General features: G+C 40.0%; 1 protein-coding gene across 1 annotated transcript; it reads right to left on the bottom strand.

Annotated features, from left to right (window-relative positions):
• Positions 1-4830: 4830 nt before the first annotated feature.
• LOC308389334 (calpain-9-like) lies at positions 4831-23846 on the bottom strand. The gene is made up of 21 exons (XM_080870679.1): positions 23721-23846; positions 21895-22162; positions 21390-21459; positions 21190-21308; positions 20589-20722; positions 20333-20507; positions 19553-19627; positions 19388-19473; positions 19098-19172; positions 18811-18971; positions 15892-16049; positions 15282-15490; positions 15127-15166; positions 14957-15022; positions 13747-13804; positions 13608-13669; positions 11931-11999; positions 10953-11031; positions 6118-6234; positions 5888-5940; positions 4831-5321 (listed from the first exon to the last, which is right to left on the bottom strand). The coding sequence occupies exons 2-21, from the start codon at positions 22144-22146 to the stop codon at positions 5295-5297; spliced, it is 2085 nt and encodes a 694-aa protein (XP_080726805.1). The 5' UTR covers positions 22147-22162; positions 23721-23846; the 3' UTR covers positions 4831-5294.
• Positions 23847-24364: the final 518 nt, after the last annotated feature.

A 24364-nucleotide genomic window follows, 5' to 3' on the forward strand; every position in this document is an offset into this window, starting at 1 on the left:
GCTAAATTTTGCTACACCCGCCCCTGCAGAAGAGGCAGGGCTTAATATGGGAATGCTGTACAAACATTCAGAGATGAATTTACACACTTGCTTTACTTCTCTCTGGGATAACTTTCTTGGAGATGAAATGCTGGTTTGGTAGCGAGGCTCCAAACACTCAACCAGACCACCGAGAGGTCTCGCACGCCACAGCCACTCTATCACGTCACGCATACTGCTCGACGTGCTAAGGTTATGAGCTGAGTTACGTGATATTTAATGGATCGGATTACATTTTTGATTTCTCTCCGATTTCTCTCTGATATCCGATCCAGTAATTTAGGTCAGTATTGGACTGATACCAATACGTAATATCAGATCGGTCCATCTCTAGTTTTAATAGAAACAAAATACAGAAGTTAGTGAATGACATGGGACTACTGTATGAATCAAAAATGAATGAAGTGGATGGGAAATTAAACTGATAAGTAAATAAATTTTAAAAAATCTAGGAAAATGGAAATTCAAAGAAAAAAATGTCACATTTAACTGTACATTTGTTTTTATATGTATTTTTCTATTTCAGCTGCTTTTTAAAATTCCTTTTATATTGGGGAAAGGAAGCAGCAAACTTCATTGGGTCAGTTTCAATCCTAAGCTAATAGTGAGAGGTTGCGTTCTGCTTCTTTGAATAAAGCATTTTCTTTGTGATCTTCAGCAATTCTCTTTTTTTCCAACAGCTGGGACCTTTAAAAATAATTTGTCTTGTGGGTTTTTATATATTTAGCTGCATAGCTGCCTGTAAAGTTACATTTTCTTAATAAAATCGTATTTTATATGTAGATTTGCCTTCTTTGAGTCTTCTTTGACAACTTTTTTTTTCTTACCTAGACACTTTTATGGTTACTTCCCTCTATCACTTTGAATGCTTTAGAAATTTAAAAAATATATAAAAAGTTTCTTGCCAGGTGACCAGTCCAAGGTGTACTCCACCATTTAACTCATTCATTCATGTTTATTCTCTACAGGACCTTCATGAGCTCATCACCTGGAGTTTTTCCAAGAACCCAGGAGGAAGTGGATTTGCCTTCATGCTATACCCCAACCCAAAAAAGGTGTGTTTCAGGCCAGTAGCCCTCACAGAGCCTTTGTTTTGCTGTAAGTCTTGTTCCTTCTGCGAAGCAAATAATTGTTCCACTATTTATAAAGCAGATGTGAGTGAAAATGCTGTAAAGCAAACATCCATTCACACACTGTTGGGATCTCTCTGTGTGTGTGTGTGTGTGTGTGTGTGTGTGTGTGTGTGTGTGTGTGTGTGTGTGTGTGTGTGTGTGTGTGTGTGTGTGTTTAACAAAGCAGTTTGATCCTCCTTCTTGGTCTCCCTCAGTAATGGTTTCTTTGATTGTATGTATCTCAGAGCTGGTGATGCTCAGTTGTGTCTGCTGCTTGAACTCGGAAATGTTAATGTTGTGTACCATTAATTGGCTTTTTCTCGGGCCAGTATCTTGATGAATTTATCCTCTGAACTGAGAAAAGTCTTGCTTTATTATTATGTGAGACCCTAACGAGAACCTTTATTTTTCTGTTTGATGGTTTTTTTTCTATGTTGCACTTGAAGAAACTTTCAAAGTTCTTGATATTTAGTAACTAACTGAAGTGAAAGCATAGATTAACTGGTGGCTGCTAGATGGTACTTGTTGCTGCTGGCCTTGTGATGCTTTTATTCACAAGCAGGTTGCCACCGGTAGTTTGCACAAAAGATGCCAACTTGTCTGCAGAAACTCGCTACTTACTCTCTGAGCTGTAATAAGAAACGTCCAAGAAATTCCAATCCAAAGTGGACACAGAGAAAGCAGTAGGATACAACTTTTCAAAATAAAAATTGTATCCTGCTGCCGCAACCAATGGACAACCAAGTGTTACAGGAGGAAAATGGTATAGAAAGTACTTTTATTTTTATTGCACAAAATGACTCTATAGGACACTAGCATGCTAACGCAAAGTAACCCAAGGATCCAAAGTGATGATAAAACTAAGTCAATGCCGAGACCAGCCCAGCAGCAAGACTTAGGATAATGACTAATGTGTAATACATTATTCTTTGAATAACAACCCCAACACTAATCCCCTTTTTCACAGTTTCACTGCTGCTTCCATGAAAATGACTGGTATTTGTGGAAGCCTGCTAGCAATCAAAGCAATCACAAGGAGATTTTCAGTGCAACGTTCAGAGGTGGGACCAAGTCATTGTTTTGCAAGTCTCAAGTAAGTCTCAAGTCTTTATCCTCAAGTCACAAGTCAAGTCTCAAGTAATGTCAGGCAAGTCAGAGCCGAGTCTCAAGTCACTGGTGTAAAAGTCCGAGTAAAGTCACAAGTCTGAAATTTTGAATTTCAAGTCCTTTCGAGTCTTTAAAAAAAAACCCTGAAAAAAGCATGTTGCAGTTATGCTAAATGTAAATATTAGACCATGTAATTTTTAAATCTGTGTTTTTCTCAACACATGACAAAATAGTGAACATAGAAAATATATACAAATTGTGAAATTGCACCTCTATAAAATGCAGCTCAATCAAACCTAGCTCCAAGAATAATTTTCACCGACAGTTCTGAGATAAGCCGCATGTTATTCTTGGATGCGGTTGTAGGACCGGCTTTAAAATCGCATGACAAGAATATCATACACATTAAAAAAACTGCGTCACCAACGTAGCCTGGACAACATTTGCTAGTTAGATGAAGTCAGCTATCTCATTGTAGCATATTTATATGCATATTTATAATTATACGGTTCTTGGAGTGAGTGCATACACTCATGAAAGTTTAGTAACTTCAGGTCACTGCAACAAGCCCAGGTACAGTTTACCGACGGATGGGTACAGGACCTTGAAATGCACCGTGTAGAAAGTAAAGACCATCGTACGTATCATAAGTTTACCAGTCTCACAAATCGTCTTCATAAATACACATTCATTAACCGTTTATTAATAGGACCTTTGAGCTCAATGGTAATTAATTAGTACTGGAAATAATTTCTGGTAGCATCACAGAAATGTAGCAGTGACAATAATATTGTATGCTGTAATCGTACTGGGCAATTAGTGATACAAAAAACTGTTTTATCCTGTGAATAAAAGTATATGTTTTTGTCAATGTACCATAATAACAGAAGCGAAACTTAATATTGTGTCAGGACAATTCACTATTTATGCACAATAAACAAAGGAGTCTTGGACTCGAGTCTGACTCGAGTCCAAGTCATGTGACTCGAGTCCACACCTCTGGCAACGTTATATATCTCTTTGCAAACAATGTTATCACCAGCCGTTGCCAGAATACACCCTTTTCCCTAGCAACTGCCAGTTACCAGTGGGCCATTGACTGGTCTCTCCGCCCATTTGAGAGGATGATCTAATATGGATAAAGGTAGCAAAGGTGGGAAGGAAAACTTCCTTTTTAATGTCATCGCCCACTGCTGAGTGTAGAAAAAGGAAAGCATAAGGGACGAAGACAAAGACCATTCGCATGCCATGTGAGAGAAAAGACAAACTTTAATGACATGTAGCAGTGGTATGTAAGTGTCTGGGGAGTTGAAAACAGGTGAGAATAAATGTTAAGAGCGTCATCATGGGAAGCTCAGCAGAATCCTGAGCCTATAACAGCATAAGACTAATCTCAAAAGCAGACAGAGTTTCTCTACAAGCAGCAAGTAAGTCTGCAGTGGAGGATGAAAGTTCTTTATTAAGTTAACATGGTATTTGAGGTGTGTAAGATATCACAGGGTTTGAGTATTTAGGACTTTTATATGTAAGTGAAAGTTTTTAAAATTTAACTCAAGATTTAACAGGGAACCATTGAAGAAACGCTGACATACTGGGAATATGTGTTTCCTGTTAATTTCACTACAGTGTTGTGGATTAACATTCCCTTTGTACCTTCTGAAATGCTTGAGAGGGGAAACTCTTGGTACTGTCTTGGAATATTTACAAACATTTAGCAAGGCTACTGGTGTAAGTAAATTTATGCTGGAAATTATTAGAGTTTCACTGAGCTCATGCTCACTGGGGAGTTTTTACACAAGGAAAATGGTAAATGGCCTGTATTTATATAGCGCTTTTACTAGTCCCTAAGGACCCCAAAGCGCTTTCACATCCAGTCATCCACCCATTCACACACTGGTGATGGCAAGCTACATTGTAGCCACAGCCACACTGACAGAGGCGAGGCTGCCGGACACTGGCGCCACCGGGCCCTCTGACCACCACCAGTAGGCAACGGGTGAAGTGTCTTGCCGAAGGACACAACGACCGAGACTGTCCAAGCCGGGGCTCGAACCGGCAACCTTCCGATTACAAGGCGAACTCCCAACTCTTGAGCCACGATCAAGAGTTGAAGTGTGCCACTTTCCATGATGCTTGATGAGCTAGCCTCTATAGGTGCTTTTCCTCTACTACATACCCTTACAGTTTACAAACACTGAGCTGCAGCTGAATCAATGAATACCTTCCAGATTCTGGTGCCAGAATTTGAATTCATGGTTCATTTGCTAAACTTCTTCTTCTTCTTCTTCTTTTTTCTTTATTTAAATGTATTTACATGAAAATTTTCCAGTGATTTTGAGTGTTTTTGATAATGGCCCTGAATGCTTTCCAAATGATTGAGCCTTATATGTAAAAAGTAACCTGAACCTGAAATGAGGAGTTGACAGTGGGAAAATAAGAAAAAGCCAGATACATATGTGCATAATGCATTTATCAAAAAGAGCTGCATTTGAATAACGATATAAAATCATTTCAACAGTATATTGATTCCAACCACACTGGTGCTTTCTTGCACTGTTGTGTCAATAATGAGTGATGAATTAATCAATAAAGCATCATGGCCAAACATTGCACCCTCACATACAGTAATCTATGTGTGTTTAATGAGCTCAAAGTGCACAAGGAAAAAACATCCTTTATAGCCTTTTCCTGTTTTTCTGTTAGAACAGTTACTAATTCAGAGCCGCCTTTTACATGCAAGCACATTCTTGTAGTATTTAATTTTCATTGATTATTTATATTCACGTTATATATCTCAGATTGTTCCCTCTACAATAAGTTTCTGTCTTCTCTGTCTGTCTCAGTAAAAAACAAATTGCCAAGTAAATGACAATTAAAAATAGAAATGTCTACTTTTTGAGAAAAGTTATCTTGAAAGCATTTTGCATTTTGGCAATTATCTAAATGACAACTTAGAGCTTAGCAGGAAAAAATATACATGGATCTCTTCTTCAGTGCGTGCAGATGAACTGTGCATCAAACGTCCATTCCTTTGCGTTAAGTGTACATCGAAATGTACATCCACTGGAAATAAAGAGAGACCGGTTGTTAGTGCAGTATGTGCAGCCCCTCCACCTATCTCCAAGGACATCCTGGCCTACTCTTCTTGATCACTGGCTGACATGGGAGAGTCTTCAACTGACATAGCTCTCCTCGGACTGCTGAACTATAAAAGCTGGCCAAGATAAAAGGCTCAGTATCTTTCATCCCTCTTTGATGGCTATATTTGTAACTCTCAAAAACTTTAATCATAACAACATTCAAAAAAGCTGCACTTGAGGGATATAAGTGAAATCAGTTGAACTTTTAGCAAATGCCAATCTAAGTTTGCCCTTAACACATTAACAGTTGCTAACTGTCTAACCTTACCAACGTGTTTTAAAATCCCGGACATGCCCTACTTGGTCACAAAGTAGCTCAAGGTATGCACAAGGAGTATGCAACTGTTTCCTTTCGTGTAAAATAATTTATGAATAGTATATAAATTTATTTTCAGTTTTAAAAATAATGTATTTTTCTTTCCTCTGAACTTCAAAATGAATCAACATGTGTTATAAAATGTACTAATGAGAACAAGCTGGCTTTATTACCTCAGACTCTTGAAGAGTCATTGCTTTTCCATCAGATAACTGTCTGAAGATTTCTGTTGATGAGCAAAAATTAATTGAATCTCTTAAAAGATACGTATAAAATTAATGTCTTCCACAACAAAAAGGTTAAAGTTTTCCATTGTGAGGTTGTATTTTTTGATTGACTTACTTCAGATAAATCACAAACAGAAATAAACAGATCATAGCTTGTCCCACTTGTCTTCACTTACTGTTCATGCAGTCAAAGCGAAGGATGAGACTGATGAAGCTCTCCAGCGTCATGTGTCCAGAGGAGGCGCCGTAGCGCAGAGCCATCAGATTCAGCATGTCGTCACTCACCCTTATTCCTGACAAGCACATTAAACACACAAATTCACATTAATGACTTACATTGAGACTTCGGTCAGAAACTCTTAGATTCTAACAAAGTTAACAAGATGGCGCTGGTGAGGTCGGCTGCCGTCACGACTGCTCCGACCACCTTTTCTTTGTCTTTGTTTTTTAAGTTAGTTTTCAGCGTCTCTAAATCGGCAAAATCATCACCATTGGGTACATTAGGTATGACAGTGACACTCTTGTTTCTATTGGTATACAATGTACTCACAATTCGAAGTTTTTAACTCCGGATCCGAGCTGGCCGAGCGAGATCTTGAGGGAGAACAAAGGGAAGCGGAGGCCTAGAGGGAAGCGGCGGCTTAGAGGGAAGCGAGCCGGCATCAGGAACAGGCTGAGAGCTCGTGCACACCGCACACCTCTGCCTAGCATCCTGCTTGCCAACGTCCAGTCACTGGAGAACAAGCTTGACGACCTCAGGGCCAGGATACAGACATGGCTGAACCCAGCGGTGCCGGACCACGCCATCCAGCCGGCCGAGTTCTTCTCGGTTCACCGCATGGACAGGACACGGGACTCGGGGAAGTCAAGGGGAGGCGGCGTGTGTTTAATGGTGAACAACAACTGGTGCAACAGTGCGAACGTTGTTCCTCTCACACGCTCCTGCACACCAAATCTGGAACTACTGTCCATCAGTGTCGTCCTTTTTATCTACCTCGGAAATTTACATCGGTCATTATAAGTGCCGTTTATATTCCACCACAAGTGGACACGGTCACCGCCTTATGCGAGCTGCATGAGGCACTCACACAGCACCAGACACAACACCGGGACGCTGCGCTTATTGTGACGGGGGACTTTAATAGTGCCAACCTCAAACGTGCAGCGCCAAACTTTTATCAACACATCACCTGCCCCACCCGAGGTGAAAGGGCACTGGACCACTGCTACACTACGGTCAAGGATGGCTACAAGGCACAATCTCGCCCTCCGTTTGGCAAATCCGATCACGCCGCCATCTTCCTCATGCCAAAATACAAACAAAGGCTGAAACAGGAAGTTCCGGTTCAGAGGAAGGTCGCGCGCTGGACGGATCAATCGGTGGCCGCGTTACAGGACGCACTCGACGACGCAGACTGGGACATGTTCAGAAACAGCTCCGATGATGATGTCAACGTGTTTACGGAAGCGGTTGTGGGATTCATTGGGAAACTAGCGGATGATACCGTGGAGACAAAGACTATCACAACGTTTCCCAACCAGAAGCCGTGGGTGGATAAAACCATCCGCGACGCTCTGAGATCCCGCACCGCTGCCTACAATACGGGACTCACGACGGGGGAAATGGACCCGTACAAAGCCGCATCATATAACGTGCGGAAGGCGGTGAAAGAGGCGAAGCAGCGCTTCGGGAGGAAACTAGAGTCACAACTCCAACAGAGTGACTCTAGGAGCCTGTGGTGGGGACTAAGGACAATAACGGACTATAAAGCACCAACAACCGGTATGACGAACGCGGCTGTGACTCTGACAGACGAGCTGAACACTTTCTATGCTCGCTTCGAGGCTGCAGCTAAGGACTCCAACAATGCTAGTGCTAGTGGCGCTAACGGCTGCAGACAGGAAGATACTGCCAGCACCGGAAACGTGCTCGTCATCTCCGAGCATGAAGTAAGGAGAGCCTTCAAGAGAGTGTAAAATAAGGAGGGGATGTTTTTCTCATTTTCATTCATTATTTTAATATGGCATTATTAGTTCATTAGAAGTATATAACCAGCTTTGCATTAAGCATAAATTGAAGTTTTTGACCTTACATTATTCTTTGCATTACAGTGATGGTGATAACTTTAGTTTGATCTTTTCTTACAGGTACCAGAATAATAACATGATTTTCCATTGCAGATGTAACCATGATCATTCCATACACATTGCAGTTTGTTGCTTATTCTAGAGTTGTGCTCAAGGTAATTAAAGGTTAAAAGCTACAGCCAGCGCGAGTCTGGCTGATCTATGGAGGGCAAAGGCTTTGAGCTTGGAAGGCCGCACGCGCTTACACAGCACTTATAAGATGTTATTCTTGGTGATTTTGTGCTTAGTCATGTTTTAATATGTTTTAAGTAGAAGTAGCTGATCCAGCAATATTCATTTAATATTATATACTTGATTTAGAGCAATACACACTGATGGTCTTAACAAATGAAAGAGTCCTTGTAGCTGCCATGTTGTGTCTTAGCAGGGTACAGACGGTTCCAGGAGACGGGGGCAGTCAGCGTCTGCCCTCGGGAAGGAGACAATGTTATTCTTTGTGTTAAATAAAATTGTCAACATTGATTGTATTACACCTGTCACTACGCATGAGGGGGCGTTCTAATACCCTGATTTCATAAAACTATGGTGATGTGTTTTTTGAGATGAGATCTGAGACTGTCTGCATACAGTGTCCATCTCCCACGTGTGTGATCATTAAATCATCGTTTGACTCAACCCGACCGGACCAGTGTTGTTATTGTGGGTTTTTCCTCTGGTGTCCATCCCCAATATTTTGAACCTTAACAAGAGTGAACACCAGGAAAGCAGCAGGACCAGACGGCATCCCAGGTCGTATCCTCAGAGACTGCGCATACCAGCTAGCTCCTGTGTTCACTGAGATATTCAACATCTCTTTATCTCAGTCGGTGATCCCCACATGCTTTAAAGAGTCCATCATTGTTCCTGTCCCGAAGAAACCCCACCCTGCTTCTCTCAATGACTATCGCCCTGTAGCCCTCACCTCAGTAGTGATGAAGTGCTTTGAACGCCTGGTCAGAGACTTCATCATTTCTTCACTACCAGACACACTGGACCCACTACAGTTCGCTTACCGTCCAAATCGTTCCACAGACGATGCCATCTCTCATCTCCTCCACACATCACTCACTCACTTGGACACTAGAAGGGGGAATTATGTTAAAATGCTCTTCATAGACTACAGCTCTGCATTTAATACCATAATTCCCTCCACACTCACCACCAAGCTGGAGCATCTGGGACTCAGCTCATCTATGTGTCAGTGGATCTCCAACTTCCTAACTGGCAGACCACAGGCAGTAAGGATGGGCGGACACCACTCTCAGCACTGGAGCCCCCAGGGGTGTGTTCTGAGCCCCCTGCTGTACTCTCTGTACACATGACTGTGTGGCCACTACCAGCTCCACCACCATCATCAAGTTTGCTGACGACACCGTCGTCGTGGGCCTGATCTCTGATAACAACGAGACGGCCTACCTGAAGGAGGTTAGGAATCTGGAGAACTGGTGCCAGAGGAACAACCTCCTTCTAAACGTCAGTAAGACAAAGGAGCTGATAGTGGACTTCAGCACTAAGCAGGAGAGGAACTACCAGACCCCCGTCATCAACGAGTGCCCAGTGGAGAGAGTGGACAGCTTCAAATACCTCGGAGTTCACATCACGCAGGACCTGTCATGGTCCTGTCACATCAACACTGTGGTGAAAAAGGCCCGTCAGCGTCTCTACCACCTCAGATTCTTGAGAGACTTCCAACTGCCCTCCAAGGTGCTCAGGAACTTTTACTCGTGCACCATAGAGAGCATCCTGACGGGAAACACCTTAACCTGGTTCGGGAACAGCACCATGCAGGACAGACGAGCTCTACAGAGGGTTGTGCGGTCAGCTGAGCGCACCATCCGCTCCGAGCTCCCTGACCTGCACTCAATCTACAGCAGGCGATGCTGGACCAAGGCCAGGAAGATCGTGAAGGACCTCAGCCATCCTAACAACAGACTGTTCTCTCTGTTGAGGTCAGGAAAGCGATTCCGCTCCCTGAAGACCAACACAGAGAGACTGAGGAGGAGCTTCTTCCCGCAGGCGATACGGTCTCTCAATCACACCACCACACAGTACTGACCCACACATACAGTTCTTACACACACACTGGACTTTCTGGACTTTGTTTTCACTTCATCACTTAATCACTTTAGGCATATTTGCACTGCACAAGACACTTACAAATGTGGATTGCACAACACTGGACATTATATTTCTTTATTTCCAGTTAATACTTGTACAGCTGCTGTTATTGTGTGTATATATATATTTATATTTCTTCATACATTCTTATATAGTTCTATACTGTGTATTGTGTATTTTGTTGCACAGTTATTTTATTTTTTAACTTTAATTTATATATTTTATCTTATTCTTTCCGAGATTGATGCTGGCAGCACTAATAGGAAGATAACCAGAATACAACCAGATGGCCATCGGCTGAGTCGAGTGTCCATTTTCAAAGTAAAGCAAGTTGCTGTCATTAGCAGAGGCTGACTCAGATTGATTGCAACTTGTTGGCAGTTTATCTGCATTTATAAATAACATGGCTGTTATTTGCAAACCTTCACCAATCTGTCAGACAATGATGCAGTCAATCTGAGGTACACCATAATCCCTTGGAGACAGGTTGCCTTCCGCCAGGTGAAATGAGCAATCTCTTTGCAATTGAAAATGTTTGCCATGAGATTGAAGGTGTTGCAAGCTCTGGGCAATCAGTTGGTGATCGCAATTACTTGCATACGACCAGCACAAAGCATCAATTGCCAAGTTTTTTCCCAGTCACAAGAAATAGCAGTCCTATTTTTTGTTGTGGTGTGCCTTAGCCATTTGGGAGTCCAGTGAGAGGATTGCAGGAGAGTGTAGTTTCAGGAACATTAATGAATGAATGAATTCCAAGCAGGCCTACCTGAAACTAAGAATGCATTTCGTAGTTCTCTCAGTGACAGCGTTCCGGTTCTTGAAACATCAGTGCGGAAGAAAATTTCCTAGAAAACAAAAAGAAAAAAGCCACAATTGGAATGTAGCAGAAGTATTATCCATACATAATTAACTATAGAGCAGTGCATGTAGTTCAATTTTTTTTTTACTTTTTTCAGCATCAGAATCAGAATCAGAATCAGAATCAGAATACTTTATTGATCCCTGGGGGAAATTATTTTTTGTTACAGTGCTCCATTTTAAACCAACATTAAGACAAGACAGACAATACGCTAACTAAGAATAGTACAATATATACATATATATACATACATACATACATAAGTCACTTATAAATAAATATTTGGAAAAGAAACATGTGTAGTTGTAGCAGCAAACAGTGTGTTAAGTGGATGCGTTGTACAGGGAGATGGCCACAGGCAGGAATGATTTCCTGTGTCGTTCAGTGGTGCTTTTCGGTAATCTCAGTCTCTCACTGAACGAGCTCCTGTGACTGACCAACATGTCATGGAGTGGGTGGGAGGTGTTATCCAACATTGTCTTTATCTTGGACAGCATCCGCCTCTCCGACACCACCTTGAGGGAGTCCAGCTCCATCCCCACAACATTGCTGGCCTTACGGATCAGTTTATTAAGTCTGTTGGCATCTGCGACCCTCAGCCTGCTCCCCCAGCATGCAACAGCATAGAGGATCGCACTGGCCACAACAGACTCATAGAAAATCCTCAGCATTTTCTGGCAGATGTTGAAGGACCTCAGTCGCCTCAAAAAATAGAGACGACTCTGGCCCTTCCTGTAAAGTGCTGTGGTGTTTTTAGCCCAGTCCAGTTTATTGTCAATGTGTACTCCAAGGTATTTATAGTCCTCCACAATGTCAACACTGACCCCCTGGATTGAAACAGGGGGTCAAATATCAAATATTTAACCTAATTTTCATTGTCTTTACCTTGAATGTAACAACTTTGTTCCACAGACGAAGAAATTCCTCACTGTTGAGTTTTCCTGTAATTGATGTCTGTTTTACCCAACATTAAGGCAACAAAGCTATGTGTGCGAGTAAAACATGTACTGGCCAACTGGGTAGCTCCTCTACAAGCCAAGAAGCTGTGCTGACCAGTGTTGGGGAGTAACGGAATACATGTACCGCCGTTACATATTTAAAATACAAAATATGACTAACTGTATTCCGTTACAGTTACCGTTTATAAAGGTGTTATCAGAATACAGTTACTTGGTCGAAATGAATGGATTACGCGAGGGTATTTTCCTGTTTCATATGTTAGGCTATGCCCTCTTTATTTTTGGTTTCCACGCTGGTGGAAACCCAAACAAAACACGCATTAAGAGGCTCTAATGTCTGTGTCTCAATCTCGCAGTCCATGTCACCTCTACTTGCAACCCGCATAATGACGTGAAGAAATATTTTTAAAAATTATTCACAAAAATGATTTAATATGAAGGCAATAGGGAGAGTGTTACAGTCATCGCTCTAAAGAATGTAGCCTCATGGGCAGTGTAGTCCGTGCTGCAGGGTGGATGGACTGCCATACCCGTTATGTGTCTGTGAGCGAGGGAGGAAGAAAAAGGAAAAGTACGAGCTGTCACCGAGCAGAAACGGGAGCTGGAAGCATGTAAATATAATAATAACCACTGCAGCCAAAAAGAGTGCCTGACGAGTCCAGCTGTAAGTAAGCTGTTAAGACTCGACTTTACATCGTGTTCGTGTTTTCCTCCGAAACAATAAATTCCTTTGGAGCAGCCTTTCAACGCCTCTCTCTGTCTTTCACTAGCAAAGTTGACCCAGACAACAAAGTAAAGCTAGTTTTCAGCTACGAGCCCGACACGAACCCGACGTATTAGCCAGAGGTCCCTTTATGGTTTTACGCCTTTACGGTTCGGAGCCGCGGACCTGTTTTATATAAGCGCAGAATAGTTTTCTATACGAGATCGCTGCAAAAAGTGCAGCCTTACCTAATGTCCACCCTAGTGTTACTCATTTTATATTAAGATTTAAACATCTAGTTGGTATTAGTATGGTGAATAACCTTCAGTAAAAGTAATAGTTCGCACTGCAATAGTACATTCATGTAGTTGTAAAAAGCATGATAATATATTAAGTAATCCAAAGTATTCAGAATACGTTACTCTCATTGAGTAACGTAACGGAATACGTTACAAAATACAATTTGGGGCATGTATTCTGTAATCTGTAGTGGAATACATTTTAAAAGTAACCTTCCCAACACTGGTGCTGACCCACTAAAGCGTGAACTCTACAGGACTGCTAACCATATGAAGAAACTCTCATAAAACCTCAAAGTGACAAGGTGAAGACTTTTCTAACTGGCCTTTTTCCAAAAACATGAGATAAAATTAAGACTTTTATTTGGCAAGAACTCTGAGATATCCTTCAATGCTACATCCAGATGAACAGAATTTGTTGGGACTTCCTCACCTGGATTGTTGACTGTTTAACTCTGTTTAAGATACTTTTTGATATTATTTTCAAATTACTTGCTGTGATCATGCATGCAAATGTTTGAAAATGTGGAGAACATGTAAATCTATTATTTGCATTGTCTGAGTGACTATGACAAATGTCACATGCACCACAACAGGATACATCCATTAATGCAACCATGCTGCGACAGGCGTCAATACTGAAGCCTCCAGATTTCAGGTCTCCTAAATGAAACAGAAATATATATTTCAGAAATATATAAATCTTGAGCTCTTAAGCTGTAGTCTCTTGAAGTCCAAACCTTTTAGGATGTTTTCATTTAGAAGCCTCTGAAGCTGCTCAGCATCCACTTCTTCATACTGGAAACGAAAACAGGGTTTCTCTTATACTTCTGTTTATGAGCCTCGGTCACTTGTTAACGTCCAAATTAAACTGTCCACACACACTAGCAAACACACACTCTGACTAATTTGTGTATTGCTGTAATTTCTCTTTTACAATACAAAATCTTTGCTAGCTTTAGCAAAACTCTAACCCATCAAGCTAAATATTACGAGTTGTAATCCAGTTATTTCAAGTTGCCCCGAAATAATTATTTTAGATGGAAAAGATGGATACATGAAGTAATGCATGGCTATTAGTTCAGCATGTGGGTGCAATTCTAGGGCCACTGTTATTCACAGTTCTCATAATTAAGTGAGTTACACGTTGATTTTTGTCGTGTCTGGAAACATCTAAGTGCTTTCAAAAAAGATTTGAACTCAGATTAAAACCCATTTAAAAAAAAAAAAAGTTTCCAATAAAGCTGGCTAACATTACTTAGCCAGTTAAATATTGCTACTTTTCATAGGACACTAAATTAGAAAAAGTTTGTCTATAAGTACCTTGGTTTTATTACTATGGACACTGAACTTGTCTTAAAGAAATGTGTAATTTAGAGCTATACAATGCTAATATTTAAACAGTCTTTTTCCATTTTCATATTTTATTTCTGTCTTATTTATATCAACTTAGTTCTTCAGTAAGTTAAGCTTTCTTCACCCTACTGACCCAATAATGATGTGTCATACAAGATATGCATATTTTGATCCTAGCTTAAATTGCTACTAAATAACCAACAGTGAGAAGACAACTAAACCACAAGTGCATCTTTAAAGTAGCCAAAAAATTAATCAGGATGATTAAGCTTTCACTTTAAAATTTCTCACTTTTATACACAACTGATGTTCTGTTGTGGATTTTTTTAGTTGAGAACAAATGTAACGAAATGCATTTAAACTTTCGTGTTAGCACGTTTTATGTTCATTGTATACAGAAGTCAAACAGTTTTATTTTGTGCACTGAAGTATAATAGTTAGTCAAACCTCTCACAGATAAGTTTTAGATAAAGATGAAAAAAATCTTATCAAACAAACAAAAGTTTCCACTGTGTGATAAAACTCAGTCTATATAAGAGAAATAGTAAACTCAACAGTGTCAAGTATGCTCGTGAGAAAATAACAGGAAGTTACCTTGTCAGAGTGTTTATGGAAAAACTCTCTCCTTTGTTCATCATCTTGTTGATTTTTTACCTTGACCTGAAACAGAGAAATTAAATTCTGTGTTAAATAAAAAGCTATTTACATATCATTTAGCATATAACACAACCGCAACCAGACGTGATTTATTGTTGAACACCCACCTTCTCATCAAGCTCATGTTTGTGATCACCAGAATTATCACTGCAGAGAAAGAAAAAAATCACAATTTATTTGTTCTTGTCTGTTTTGCATATATCTCATGCAGATTGTTCCAATTTAGCAATGTTGTGTTTGCACAAACAATGAGCGTGCATACTAGCAGTTGGTCTCTGATTTTGCGTGGATGGTCAGGATAAAGGAGGCTGTCTCGTTGGGATTGAAGGTGGATGGCACAATCAAGTATTCCCCATGCTTTAACATAAAGAACTCCATCACCTCACGGGCATTCAGGTAGGTTTTAGTTTGGGCAACAGGTGCCTGGGATTTGAAGAACTCCTCTGTAAACTTCCCTCTCTGTGTCTTATACTGAAATAGCAGGTAGATATGTCAGTTATCTTACACCATTTAAAGTGGGACTGCTGTATCTGTAAATGGGAACTGGATACAAACTGTTTCTTACTTTTTCAGTCACCTTGAAGGAAATCAGTGCAAGTTGGTTCATGTTCAGAATAAGAAATATACTCAGTTAGTGTCAGAATACAACCCTAATGAAATCTGTATGCATCTTTTACTAATGATTATATGCTCTTCAAAGATGATGACAACTGAGCCAAAGGTTTAATCATTGAAGGAATAGCAGTGTAGCCTTCAAGTTGAGGTTATCCTTATCACCATCCTGATGTGCAATACCTTTGCAACTTGGAAACGATTCAAAACATAAAAGTGTCATGACATTTCCATATTAGGCAGCAAAGAGTAATGTTTACCTCAAATATGAAAAACCCAATGTGGAGGTTTTGCGCCAGGTGTCTGTTCCTTTTTTCGGGCTTTTGCATGAGAGACACCATTATGTTTTTATCACCGTCTTTCTCTGAGTATCCACCGCAAATTTTGAAACGACACTGTGGATTAGTCCAGAAACTGTCTAGAAAGCAAATAAAAAACATGGTTTATTTGCTGGACACAAAAAAATGAAAGTTCAAAAATGAACCTGAAAGCAAGGCTGGTTAAATAGTCCAGGTCAGGTGGGTGAAAGGTTCACTGAACTTTTGTTTAATAAATGACAAAGTCATGCAATTAAATGAGCTATATAGATAATATACTGTGGAAAAGACTTTACAACTCTGTTTATGGGTCTGTATTGTTATGGATGTCCAACTTATTCTTTCCATTCACAAGAAAAATCTATGTTACCATATTTGGGCTTTTAATATTGTAACATATTTTTTACTACTGGTTACAGAATTTTAATACCTACAATACTTGGAAAAAATAGCTGAAATTGCATTCACATTTTTTTTAGTTTAACATAACAGAGTTATGTTAAACTAAAAAAAAAATAAGCAATGACCTTAATACTAACTACACTAACTAAAGAACTTGTTGCCCTATTGGACCCATTGTTAATTTTAGGGTCCGCATCAAGACTAAAAGAATAATCTTATTTAATAATTGCTGAAATAAATTCCTACATAGCACCTATGACCTTCAGGACTCTTTTATCTCTTTTAATTCTCTATTTCATCAAATATAATAAGATGGATAAAGAAACCGAGGTTCATAAAAATCTTAAATGTGAATCTGTTAAATATTAAAATCACACAAACACTACATGTATGTGTTCGTGCTTTACCAATTTGTGCTTATTTCGGTACATTCTTTCTAGTATACACTCTCGGTCAAAAGTTTTAGAACATCCCAATTTTCCCAATTATTTATTGCAATTCAAGTCATTCAAGTCCAGTGAATAGCTTGAAATGGTACAAAGGTAAGTGAACTACCGGAGGTAAAAAAGATAAATAAATAAGATTTTTTTTTAAATGGCGTGGTTACCCAAATTAATGTACATTTTTGGAATTATACACAAAGGCCTTTTTCATGGAACACAAAATGGGTTAGCAATTAAAAGCTGTGCTGGGACAATGGAGGTTGATCAAGCGTTGAAAACTTCAATTACTGATTCCTACATGGGTTCCAACTTTTCTGGATTCCTTCCAACCCCCTCTGTCTGCATAAAAGCAGTATAAAACACACTGTGGTACCATACCCTTGTGATCAGTTGAACAGTACTGTACTGCAGAAAGCACTGCGTTGCTACAAAAATGGCCAGAAAAATGCAATTAACAATGGAAGCGAGACAGACCATCATAACGCTTAAAAATGTATCCTGAAAAATTGATTCTGTTCATCTGGACGAAGCGTTTTCAGTCGGAGAAACATTTCATGACAGTGAGTACTGTTTTCTTCCCCATCAAAAGGCACTCAGAAACTGGAGCAAACTCTGACAGGAAGAGGTCTGGCAGACCCAAAGCCACAAATGGTAAATGGCCTGCATTTGTATAGCGCTTTTCTAGTCCATAGGACCCCAAAGCGCTTTACACTACATTCAGTCATTCACCCATTCACACACTGGCGATAGCAAGCTACATTGTAGCCACAGCTGCCCTGGGGCACACTGACAGAGGCAAGGCTGCCGGACACAGGCGCCACCGGGCCCTCTGACCACCACCAGTAGGCAAACATGGTTAGTATCTGGGATCGAACCACCGACCTTCTGATTAGTGGCTGACCTGCTCTGCCACCTGAGCTACAGCCACCTCAAATAACTCAGAGGACACGTTTCTGAGAAACTACGTGGCTCACAGGACAACAGCTTCAAGCACAGTTTAATAGTGGTCATAGTAAGCAAGTCTCAGTTTCAACTGTGAAGAGAAGACTTCGAGCTGCAGGTTTGACAGGACAATGCTAAGACATCAGAATAAGACAAAGAGGCTTGCCTGGGCCATGAAACATCGCCACTGGACTACTGAAGACTGGAAGAAGGTATTGTGGACTGATGAATCAAAATTTGAACTCTTCGGTTCACCATGCAGGATCTTTGTACTCAAGTAGGGGAAGAATGGTTCCACAGTGTGTGGCATCAACTGTCAAACATGGAAGAGGAAGTGTGATGGTCTCAGGCTGTTTTGCTGGATCCAGGGTGGGTGACTTGTACATAGTGAGAGGCACCCTAAACCAAAACAGCTACCAAAGCAATCTGCAGCGCCATGCAATACCCTCTAGTATGCACCTAGTTGTTCAGGTGTTCATCCTACAGCAAGATAATGAACCAAAACATAAATCCAAGCTATGCCACAACTACCTCAGGAAAAAAAGAACAAGATAAGCTTGAAAACATGGAGTGTCCAGCACAGTCTCCAGAATTAAATCCCATCGAGCTGGTTTGGGATGAACTGGACAGAAGAGTGAAAGCAAAGCAACCTACAAGTGCCACACATTTATGGGAACTTCTGCAACAGATATGGGAAGAACTTTCAGAATAATATTTGATTTCTATTGTAGAACGAATGACACAGGTGTGTCCAGCTGTTCTATGGTAAATGGTTATTGGACTGATTCTTATATAGAGCTTTTCTCTCCTGGAGCACTCAAAGCGCTTTGTATCTGCCAACGGTGGCTACTTTGAAGAGTCAAAGTTGATAGTACATTTTGGTCTCTAAATTGATTCCATGATTTATTTTTTTAACTCCAACTGCTTATTTGTACAATGTTTTCATTTCAGAGTGCAATGAGACAGTAAAATGCATAATTTTCACAAAAAATAAATAAAATTGGGGTGTTCTAAAACTTTCAACTGATACTGTATGTATTTAATGTTTCAACGCATTTGCAATGAGATTTAATACCTCTGTAATTAAGGCAACCTCCAGCAGTGGTTCCTGCAACCCATCGGCCCTCATACACAGAGGTCGTCCACTGACTAGAGTCACTTTCATTAAAGAAGTCAGGAGACAGCCCGCAGATGTCAATATCTGCGTAGAACTTACAGAAATCTTCAAAGGTCATCCTGTAAAAATCAGATGAATTTTGAGATTACTTGTTTTACATCTGGATGGGCTGTTAGGGTACAATGCAAAAAGTGTTTGTATTTTGTGTTTGGTTTTTTGTTTTTTAATTTCACAAGTTTTCTTACCAAAACTCTCCATCATCAGCCACTGAAAGGCACATTTCACGGTCTTCAGGACTCACAGTTTGCCACAGAGGAGACCTCAAAGAAAATTTGTCATTTTATTTAGACAAAGAGACAGCTTTTCAAAATTCTTTTGAATATTCAAAGGGAGTTCAGAAAAGCTCTCCTGCATGTGTCCACAGCCATACTTGAAATATAATCTTTACACTAGATAGAAGGCTACCACATAGGTTTTGACATTGATTTGCTTTCCATCTTTTAAGTTGAGAGCCATGAGTGTGAGTCTGACTTACCGATCACTCCAGTCTCCTTTCCACTCTCCTGTACCCCAGGGATTCCACAAACGCACAAGGTATACGATTTTTCCTCGACTCATCATCTGACCGCAAACCACCATTTTTTTTTGTTAATTTTAAGTATCATTTGATTTTTTTTCTATTTCCAGTACAAATCTTTACCTCTTTGATACCTGTCACAGTGTATGCATGGCCTGCAACCAGTCCATTTGGTAATATTTCGTTACCAGATGTCTCCTACAAGACAAAAGCATTTGCCACTAGTAAAGTAGAATATTATACATTAAGAACATCAACTTCTATTGATGATGATGAAGCCAATAAATCATTTTACGTGTGCAAGTGACTGTGAAATTGTTTGCTTGTGGCTAAATTCGACACTACTTTGCTCAGATGTTTTTCAAAATGTTATTTCCTTGCAGAGTTAAATATATACTAAATGTCAGACTGGCATGAGTACGCACAATAACTGAACAAAAGCAGCTTTGGTGTCTTAAAACAGGACCCATTCATTTATATCAAACTGGCTCATGTAAGCAAAGGTTTTCCAGCATTTGAGTCTTGATTCTCTGTCTATAGCACACACAGAGCCATCCCTGCCTTGCCAATGAACTTTATCCTTGGGTAATGTCAAGACCATGTTATAAGTGTTACAAACAGTCGTTTTATAGCGGCATTTATAAAGTGACTGTAATAAAAGCTTATAACCATGACTAAGGTCTTTTTAGCTGCTTTGGCAGATGTTTAAACCTCTGTCTCTAGGTAGATTCTGACAAAATGATACCAAAACTGCGCCGGATACAGTTATAAAACTTTATAGGTGTTTAGTGAGATCAAAATGAAAGTATAAAAACAAGTCCTGTATGAGTGAGTATAGGGCAGCAGAAGTATCAGGGAGATTAAGCCAATGCTGGTGCTTCTGTGTGGTGTAGTTCTACTTACCCTGGGAGGTGTACCACAGCCCATCAGTGTGTTTGATTTGCCAGCTCTGCAGATCAGCCCCCACAGGCTTGGACTCGGTTGTGACAGCTCGATGTTAATGTGAACGCCACCGGTGAAGTCCCTCATAGCCTCTGAAGGAGTTCCAGCAATCATGTCGGAGTAGGAACCACAAACCCTGACAGGATAATACAGTTTTTTAATATTTAGAGAAATCACACCTTCAACTCTCATTATGTCTAAGATTAAGATTGCATACTTAGCATAGGCTTTCTCCAGGAGAGCAGGCCAGAATTCATTTTGGTTTTTGGAATGAACAAAGATTAGTCTGCCATTGATTGTTGGTAGTTTGTCATCAATGACCACATCCTCCCACTGCCCAAATCTCCAGAACTGGGGGGAAAAAAGAATCTAGCATGTCACTCTTGATTTATTATTTAAAAAAAAAGAAGTCTTGTAGCGTGTTGGCGCTCGACCTCGGTCTGTAAAAGTGATGATAGATGAAAAGATGATTCGGGCCAGGAATTTTGTTCCCTTTCAGGCCAATCTGATATTTAGGAAAATGCATATCCAGCAATTTATTTCCTCTCCTGTGACCCTAAAAGTTGCAGGATTCTGCATTTACGTTACACACAGTTTAGTTTCAACATGAAAATGTGTTAAAATAAAATATAAGCAGTAAAAAAAATTTTAAACCCATAGCACATGCTTTTTAGCTAGTTTATTCTGCTGTGGTTAAAATACAAACAAAAAGGAACATCTCAAAAATAAATCACTAAGTATTTTTGACAGGTGTGTTTTTATTGAACACAAGTAGTGATCAATAAAAATATTTTGTGTTGTTACATGTTGGTGTTTACCCTGAAGTGAAAAATCCCACAGTAGTTCTCATCAAATCGTTGTTCAAGCGGGACAACTTCTGCGAAAATGGATTTCTGGAACGTCAGCGCTCCGATTGACGCAAGAAACCAGCAGTTTCCTGTTCAAAAATATTCTCAGGGTTACCACAGGAAATCAGGTGAGGAGAACAATAAATATATTCATGAAGACATTTCCCTACCTAGTTTCCCTTGACCAAAATCAAACCTGGAGACTCCGTCAAGTACTAAGACTGGAAAACGAACAATTTCCTGAAAAAGGGAGAGTGCTGATCAGGAAGTAAAGTTCTGGAAGTGTTAAAGGAAAGGATGCACATTTCTTTTAGTGTATCCTTCACAAAAATGTGCATTTATTCATCCACACTGAAATAATCTTTCAATTATCTTAAGAGTCACAATAGCATGTTGAAGACTGTTGTTTCGTTGAACCAAACAAAAAAGCATACCTGAAATCTGTTTTTGGAAAGTATAAGAGAAGGTATTACTTGTACTTAAAGCTGCAGTGTATCAAATATCTGTGTCGAGCTCTGACAAACTAAACCAGAAACCTGACTGTGCTGTTTTTGAACCGTAGAATAAGAAATTCTTCGTGTAGTGAGACTCAATCTAAATGCAGTGAAAGTACTAAAACTGAATTGCTCTTTTTATAATCAGCTGAGCAGTTTAGCTTTACAAAATTACACTCACTGCTGGTCGCCGCCACTCCACACAGGCCAGTTCAGAAGGGCTCAGTATGCCATGGCGTAGTATCTCTTGACCAATGGACCTTCTGTCAGGTAGAAATGTCTCATCAATGAAGCTTACTCCTCTTGTGAGGCAGTACTGTTTCAACTGCTCGTAGTCTTGGCCCAAGAACTTCTGGGGCTTGGTGAATTTTCCGAAACCGTCCTTCTTGTAGCGGGCCTCTATGATGTTCAAGCATACACCGGGAGGAGGCATCACTGCAGTTTTTGAACTGTTTACAAGAATTTTGCATTAAAACTCCAGAAAATATAAGAGATTAAAGAACGCAGCACTACCTATTTAGGTTGGGTATAGATCAAGGGTGTGGGAATGGCATTTCAAAATGGGAAGTCATGACACAAATGATACATATTTTAAATAAATATAATGAGCTACAGTATGATGGAAAAAGATAATTCCATTATGGTGCATAAAATCATATTTGCAGCTCGCTGAAAAAGAGCAAAAATGAGTTCAAACTTTAGATAGTTCATGTGAAATTATTGCAAATTGCGGTTCGCCCAACTATTATGAAACATAGTTTACAACAAGATTATTATTAACATTATAATACTAATAATAATTAGGCATTTTTGAGAACTTTTTTGTCAGGAAAACAAGGTTAAAGGCTTTTATATTAATTATTATGTTATATTGTTCCAAACATTAAAAATATATGTAAAATGTAAAGGTTTTCATTATGTTGGACCTTATTTGCACCCTGAATGGAAAAATGTAAAAGTATACCTTTAACATTCATTCTTTTTCAGGGGCTTCTCTTTTGTTAGTGTCTAAAAATGTAAACAAATTCTGCTATGGGGAGGGATAGCTCAGTAGGTAGAGTGGTGGCCCCATGATCGCAAGGTCGGGGGTTCGATTCCCCTGAACAGCTACCCTGAGGTACCCCTGAGCAAGGTACCGTCCCTACACACTGCTCCCCGGGCGCCCAATGGCTGCCCACTGCTTCACTGAGTGAATGGGTTAAATGCAGAGAGCGATTTTCCCCACGGGGACCAATAAAGTACACTTTCTTCTTCTATAAACACTTTTTTTATGATAGTCTTAAAAATATAATATCTTCATGCATAAACAATACCTTGTAAGGTCAACTGTGTTAGGATGCCTGGGTCGTTGACCCAGGGTTTTTGAGTTTATTATATTATTTATACTTTCTAGTCTTTGGTTTCTTTGAGTTCTGTCTTATGGTTTATGTCTCTGTCTTCTTTAGTTGCTCTGTCTTTCTATCACCTGTATCCCCTTGTCTAGTTCGCGTCTCTGTGTATCCTTAGTTCCTATATCCCTGTGTTCAGTCAGTGTTTGTGTCTGCCCTGGTCCCACATCTCTGTTCCCTCTGTAGTGCCTGCATGTGAGTCTGTGTTATGTGTTTCCTGTTTTACTTTGAAGGTCTCTGTCTTATCTCAGTGTGTTCATTCCCTGATTGCTCCTTCTGTGTATTTAAGCCCTGTGTTTCTCTGTGTCCGTGTCGCAATCTACCGTTTACCTTGCTGTGTGTTCTGTCATTCCTCCAGTTTAAGTTTATTTTGAGTTTTTCCAGTTATGTTATATTTTGAGTATCACATTAAAGCCATTTTCAGTTCACGACTGTCTCCGGAGTCTGCACCTTGGGTCCTATCCCTGTCCGCACACAGCTGCCACCTAACAAACTGCACCAGTAATAACATTTGAACTTACAAAGCCCATAGTTTGCATTCACAGCAGCAGGAAGGACCACACTGATACAAATGCAAATTAAGGATCATCTGGTTTAAAGTTTTAAAAGCAGGTCTTACCTCACTTACTCAAAAGTGAAAAGCTGTGCAGAAAAAGGTGTAGTTGCGTCGCGGTGAACCGGTGGGTGAGAACCAAGTAGCTTCGACTCTGCATTTAAGCACCTGAGGCTGTGCACGCCGTCCTTATGTTTCTAACACAGATATGAAAATCACCTTTGAACAAACCACGCCTGTGCTGACCTGTAGCTCATAATAATCTACTTCCTGCAAGCTACTGTATGACCAAAAGAGAGAGGGCCTAGAGAGAGTTTCACTTCATTCAAGTGACCCTCCACTAGCCCATATTTATGTGTATCACAGTCTTATACGTTTATGTGTTTATGGTATCCACTTTCATGTTTAGAGAACAGCAGTTGCTGTTAATGGTTAGCCTGTCAGCAGTAAAATTGAAAGTACTCACTGCTTGCAGTAGAGTAGAATAGAATAGAGTGCCTTTATTGTCACTAGACAGATGTACAATGAGATACAGAGCATCTCCTGCTCACTATGGCTGTGCTTCTTGTTGGCTTCCAGTATTTGCAGTCCTCACAGTATGACTGAAATCTGTTTTTTATATCTTTGTGTGAACCTCAAAAGTTCTATAGTTGATAAATAACTGTTGCCATAAAAAAAATCAACATTAGTCACCATTTTGAGATGATCTC

Source organism: Rhamphochromis sp. 'chilingali' (assembly GCF_963969265.1).
Source record: "Rhamphochromis sp. 'chilingali' genome assembly, chromosome: 21".
Classification (NCBI taxonomy): Eukaryota; Metazoa; Chordata; class Actinopteri; order Cichliformes; family Cichlidae; genus Rhamphochromis; species Rhamphochromis sp. 'chilingali'.